The following is a 6,921-nucleotide window of genomic DNA, read 5'->3' on the forward strand; positions in this document are numbered from 1 at the left end:
AAGCGCATAACCAATCAATAATCAGTAAAACGCGAAACTATAACAGCAGATCGCTTCTGATTGGTTACGCGGTTATGCGATACGCGATAAATACACCTCATGGGACTCCACCCTGATTGTGAGTTCAGCTTGGCGCTCGACGCTGACCAACGAAGCATTTTCTTGAAACATTCAACGAGTATCAACGAAGCATCATTTTCTCAAAACGTGAAACGAAAATGGATTTCCAAGCGGTAAATATCAATTAAAATTAAATCGGTATTAAAATAACCTCCAAATACGCTAATTTTAATGAAAAAAGATGGAATAATTGGTATATAATAATTGGCTGCATTCAGCAGAAAAGCAGCTTTGCAACTGTTGTAAAATTCTTTAATATGATTAGTCTTGCCCTTAGTTCCTCATTGGATCTAAACGTATAAATCATATTTAAGAATTTTACAACAGTTGCAAAGTTGCATTCTCTGCTGAATGCAGCCATTGATATATAATATTTTTTCCACTCATTTAGGAAATACGATTTGTATATACCTGCGGAGTATGTGAGATTTGTAATAAGATTGAGTCATCCGTGCATAAAAGGCTACAATAAAGTACACATTGATAGGAATCAATATTTTTATCCCATGTTAGGTATACAATATATACAATTATTTCTATTATGAGTTATGAATTATTAATTAGGCAAATGAAAAAAATGCATTTTACAGATGACGGAAAACAAATTGTTCGTCGGAGTATGATGCCAGACAATTCAGAACAAATTGTATTGGATAATCAGCAAAATATAAATCCGAATATACGTAAATAAACAATATATAATTCAGTGATAGCCGCTCCAATTTTTTTTCGCCACATTTTCCGTTTCCTTTCGTCAATAATTTTCTGACATTCAGCAATCCATACTTGATATTTGTGTATACTGTACATTATATACGTTTGTCACAAATCACACACTGTAATAAAAATACTCAATTGAAAACAGTTTTTTATTACAGAAAAAAATATTAATTATTTCGCACAAAGGAAAATTATTGAAGATCAAGTAATAAAACAATCACAAAGAAATTTCAATAATCTCGTTTACGCTATCGATCACGTCAGCCGATTTCGTCGCCACAACGTTTCGAAAAAATGACGCTTCGTTGATGCTCGTTGAATGTTTCGAGAAAATGCTTCGTTGGTCAGCGTCGAGCGTTAAAGCTGAACTTAGTTGAGCTTTGGCGTTTTCGATCACGTGACTAGTTTGACGCTCGAATCGAGCGTCGAGCGTCAGCATGAAAATGCAGCCTAACTCATGAAGACAGTGGGGTGTGAGAATAGTCTTTTTAGAGGCAGTAAAAACTCATTTGGAATTGAAGGTATGAGGATAGTGCTTTTAAAAAGACTGTTCTCACACCCCACTGTCTTCATGGATTAGGAATATTCCAAGCGGACTCTGTCTAGGCTGTGACTTCTACACAGTTAGGCCACACGCGGGTAGGATGTTATACTTTTTTTTGTTCGGGGCGGCTACGCCGCCCCGAACCCAAACATTACTATCTACACACTCCACATGGGTTATGATTTATTTGGAATACAACTATGTATGATAGAAACATTGCACGAGTAACTAATTCATTTTTTAATTTGATTTTAAATTTCATGCACTCTGTCGGACCGAAACGTAACCAAGCGCATGCGCATGAGGTCAGAGAACATTTTTTAAATCTGATATCTTCCTTATTTTCGAATTACAAATGAAAATGTTGAAACTACAAACAATTACAACCGATTGCACATATAAATGTGGTACCGATTTTCTTCTATTTATATATATATAAAAAATTCCAACCGGTTTTTTAAAATTTGATATCTTCCTTATTTTACAACTACAAACGAATTAATGATTACTACAATCATCTGCATGAAAAATCATATAAGAAACACCCATTAAAATTTTTTTTCGTTAAAGTCGGGTGCGAACTTCACGAAACTCTTGATACTGAGTGCAGCCAGTGCACCCCAATCGAAAATGATATTAGTTGACAATGTTGAGATATAGTAAATGGTTATGGCTTAGATTAAGCAAATTTTTATTAACACTGAAACCGCGATTCTACCACTTTTGACTCATATAACAGTTTTTCTTTTCCAGTTAATATTTAATTTTAAATTAAGAAATATGTTTTACTATATCAATATTTCTTTTCCTTTCCTCTTTTAACTCGTTCCTTACATAAACATTGTTAATTATTTAACTTTGTATAATTGCATATACGTACTTTCGCATGCATGCACAACTACAAACATGTATATGTGGCTATTTTTTGTACTTTAAAAAATTTTTTGTCATTTTCAATGTTGAAACAAAGGCTCTAATAATATCTATTTTCTTACGATTTTAATACGTTACTGAAATCTTCAATGCACAAGCGCCAAAAAAGCGACACATCTAGCAACACTGCCCTATCTCGCTGTCTTCACACACCCTCCACTCCCAAAAAGAGGCTGCGTTAGCAATATAGTAATATTACACATATGGGCCCGTATTCAGAACGCGCTTACAACGATGTTAGCGCGCTAACATACTATACTTATGTCACGCATATTATAGAATTTCAGAGATAAAAATGCGCTTTTATCGACAAAAGCGCGTTCTGAATACGGGCCATGGTCTCTAGCAATTCACATAGTTGTCATTCTCACAGTTGGCTTTCACCACTTTAAGCCTCTGATTGATACATATCAATTAATGTAATAAGAAATAAATTGCTTGCGCGCGATACGTACATTATTTTACATAAATAAGCAGTCTGTTTTTCTTTATAAAAACAATTCTGTTTTAACGATTTATTTATACACTATTATGATGTACATTGATATTGATTTATAAGAATTGAAATTTAAAGCAAAAAGAAAAAGTACATCAACTCTGAAAACTGATCTCAGTTATAATGTTGTAAGATGAGATATTGTATAAATAATTGTATTTTTTCCCTCAGTTAATATATATGTACATATACATATGGACCATATTTTGTTATCTTTCCTTATTTCTTCTTTTTTCTTCCTTCCTCTCCCCTCTTCAATTTTCTTAATTAGAAAATAGGAAATGTAAACGCGCGCGTTATCATTCGAAGAGTCGGAGAATTACTTGTGTGGGTGTTGCAAAATTGTCAAACAAACTTTAATTACCATGATGACTTTTATGGTCATCAATTTTATTATGTATAGCCGTTATATATATATAATATATATATATATAAATCATAATTACGAGTCTTAATATTTTTACTTTCTATGATATTTTATCAAAATTGGCCTATTAAATATATAAATATATGTTTCGCGTGTACTACTTCCATTCAACTAACGAAAAGTTAATGGAAATATACTTTGACCACTCGTTCGATTGATCGCGTTATTATCCGTACGTATACTTTAACAAAGTTTTTCACTTGTGTAGAAATTGGTATTCCAAAATGTCTTCTTCATCTGCAAAGAAAACAATATCATTTTATATTGCTATACAAAACACAACATATGATTGTTTTGTCTATAAAATTTCGATATGCACAACACAATATATTCATGTATATGTGTGTGCATGTGTGTACATAGTTGCAAACTAGATTTGTATACAAGTGGAGTAAGGCATTCCAAACTTACTCTATGTTTATAATGTACAATGAAAGAGTTATCTGCCATTTATAACCAGCTTATCCAATTAATATTCCTAATTAAATACATATCTAAGCGTAAGGAAGATGATGTAATGTACCGCTTTGACCATAGCTATGTACAACGATCCATTTTATTGATATTGATTCCGTAAGAGTACAAAAGTAAAAACAGTTTTAAAAAAGTACTTGAGAAAAATATAGTGAATGTGAACACTATGTGTCGTGATAAAATAAAGATAGAACTCACAGATATCGTCTCTGCTATTGTTGTCCAAATCACTAGTTTGTGTATGACTTTCCTCGTGCATACGCCGCCCTGCGTGTTTCGTCAACGCAGCAGAAGGCACAAAAATGATTCGGTTATGTATCTGAGGCGTGGTGCAATGTATGTACAATTTAACGATATAATATATGTATAGCGAAAATACATAGAAGTTTCTTATTCTTCAGGATAGGAAGACAATACAAACAGATGAAGTAATCAACTTTTCACAAGAAGAATAAAAGATTTTAACACATGAGATAAAATTTTATAAATCTACACAAAATCTTGTTCCGTTTAGGTGACTATGCTGCAATTAATATAATTGACGATAATAATGTATTCGCGAATATAACAAACGATTTTTAAAAACACGATTACAAAATTTAAAATTACAAAAATAAAAAGATAATTTGTTAAATGGATTGCACTATCTGCAACATAAGCTAGATGTGGGATTTATATTATATAATATATATGTAAGTATATATCATACAATATATATATATATATATATACATATATCAATAAGCCGTTTGCATTTATGTAAATATTTACGTACATTATAATTCAGTGCAATTCAATGAAAGTTGAACGTTTCATATGCAATTTTTCGCAAAACAATAAAATTGACAAAAATGCATTCATTCATTAAAAATTAAGGATTTTAGCAAGCAATTTTGTCGAAATATATTCTCTGCTTGTAAAATTACTTTTAATCAATACAATTAATTGTTTACGCAAATAAAATGCCAAAAATATGCAATACATTGTATATCAATTAGAAAAATTGCATGACGTTTACATTGCAAATATAGCTTCACGACGTATAACAGAATAATAAAATAAAATATGAAAGACTTGATGTAACGAAGAATAAAAAAACAATCTTTCCGTTGAAATACAATCATTTATTTCTACATCGTAAAACTATTTCATAGACTTCAAATATATGTATTTGAATATATATGCGAATTATTAATCAATAAATATACGTGAAGCTATATTAATTGGTTATTATTAACTCATCGTATGTACAGTGGAACATTGAACGCACAGCGACTATCGCGTATGTTCTCTTGCTCTTCATACGAGTAATCGTATAATAGTGTACGCAACGCACATAAAATTAAAGATATCTCAACGATATTAATACCGTCAGTAGAAAGAAAAGAAAAATTTCTTTAACGTGTACTATACGAAGTTATCAAGTCCTATGGGTTCAAAGTTCATCTTGGCATACGACGGTAGTAATGTAAACTATTAAGTGTGACTTTTCTTATTATAGCATCGAATCGAGCATTGAAAAGGATTTCCTGTTCGTAACAAAATGCGGCAAATAAAGTTGACATAATGTAACGGCAAGGCATAAATAGAAAGAATATACTTTGATATTATATGACGTAAAACACACTTAAAAACACTTAAATGAAATATATATGTAAACTGTTCACTATGTGAATTATGCATGTGAGAGATAATAACGATAAACATAATTTAAGAAGACTATAGTAACCTGTGCACAAGCATCTATATATATATAAATTATAAATCTCGCAGCTTTTTGTAACACTGATAAGATGGCACATTTATGATGACATAATTTGCATATATGTATGTACAGTTCATTGAATTCCAATACAATGTCGCATAATATAAAGACTAATTTTTGAATATATATAGATATAATAACTTTACACAATATAAAAGTCTGTCACTCATGTACTTAAATGAGTTTCTAACGAGTCGACAATTTTTACACACCAACACTTTTTCGCGAAAAACATTTCTACAGAGATGTCGAGAAATGTTTAAAATAATAGAAATGACTGAATTACTAGACATTTAGACACAACATCTTGTCGATTTTAAAGAAATAGCTGTCCCATTGTCGTAGATAATCCTAAAACGCAATCAATTGAATGATATTAATAGATATACAGGATGATTCAGACCACCCGCAAAAGCCGGCATCTACATATTCCTCATGAAAAGATGAGTCGAAAATGTTAATAGCAAAATGTTGTAATATCAATAGTTGTTAAACGGTGTGATGTGTGAGCTTTTGAAGATATCCAACTACAGGGCATGAAGTTCGCGCAACTAAGCGGCCGGCTGCGCGAACGCTTTGATTGACGGATACCGCTACTAAACGGCATGGTATTGCCGAACGAGTATTGCAAAGGTTCGTAAAATCTCTATTAACATCTCCTGTGGTAGTCCCAAATTGAAATCTGATTTTATCGATGAGAGAGAGAGAGAGAGAATAATAATAATAATAATAATCATCGTCAATTGCAAATTCAATACATCATTTATATCAGTAAAAAGGATTTTTGAAATATGTTTTAAGTGATATAAACAAATAAATTTATAAATGAAATTAATATTAATTAAATTATTCAAACAAATAATATTAAAAACATCAATCGACAGATATCTCCAAAACTTTTTTCTGTCACAAACAATATTAGAAAAAATTTACATTTGAAATATGCATTTGGTATAAACAAATATTTCATATTTAGGAAATAAAATGAACGAAATTTTAAAATTTATTTATTTATTACTTAAAACGTCCTCAAAATCCTTCAAAAATTCTTTCTACTGAGAATAAATGACATTGTACCGAATTTGCAATTGACGCTGATTATTTGCATCGATTAAATCAGATTTCAAGGTATCATCGGTATTTAAGAATACCGTAGATGTTAATAGAGATTTCACGAACCTTCGTAATACTCGTTCGGCAATACCGTACCGTTTAGCGTTACGTCAATCAAAACGTTCGCGCGGCCGGCCACTTAGTTGCGCCGCATCTGATGGTGCGAATTTCATGTCCTGTGGTTGGACATTTTCAAAGGCTCACAGACTGTTCAAAAATCATTGATATTACAACATTTTGTTATTGACCATTTTCGACTCATTTCTTCATGAGAAATATGTATATGCCGGCTCTTGCGGGTGGTCGGATCATCCTGTGTGTGTGTGTGT

The 6,921-nt window shown here is 31.5% G+C and overlaps 1 protein-coding gene across 1 annotated transcript in view; it reads right to left on the minus strand.

Annotated features, from left to right (window-relative positions):
• Nucleotides 1-3,305: 3,305 nt before the first annotated feature.
• The window catches only part of dsh (Segment polarity protein dishevelled), a 15,569-nt gene continuing 11,953 nt past the window's right edge, over nucleotides 3,306-6,921 (minus strand). Inside the window, exons 10-11 of the mRNA XM_018456398.1 lie at nucleotides 3,913-3,981; nucleotides 3,306-3,477 (exon numbers count right to left, since the gene is read on the minus strand). Of these exons, the coding sequence (XP_018311900.1) occupies nucleotides 3,437-3,477; nucleotides 3,913-3,981 (110 nt within the window). The 3' untranslated portion in view covers nucleotides 3,306-3,436. The remainder of the gene's footprint in view (nucleotides 3,478-3,912; nucleotides 3,982-6,921) is intronic.

Source organism: Mycetomoellerius zeteki, unplaced genomic scaffold (assembly GCF_001594055.1).
Source record: "Mycetomoellerius zeteki isolate Tzet28-1 unplaced genomic scaffold, Tzet1.0 scaffold113, whole genome shotgun sequence".
In the NCBI taxonomy this organism is placed as follows: domain Eukaryota; kingdom Metazoa; phylum Arthropoda; class Insecta; order Hymenoptera; family Formicidae; genus Mycetomoellerius; species Mycetomoellerius zeteki.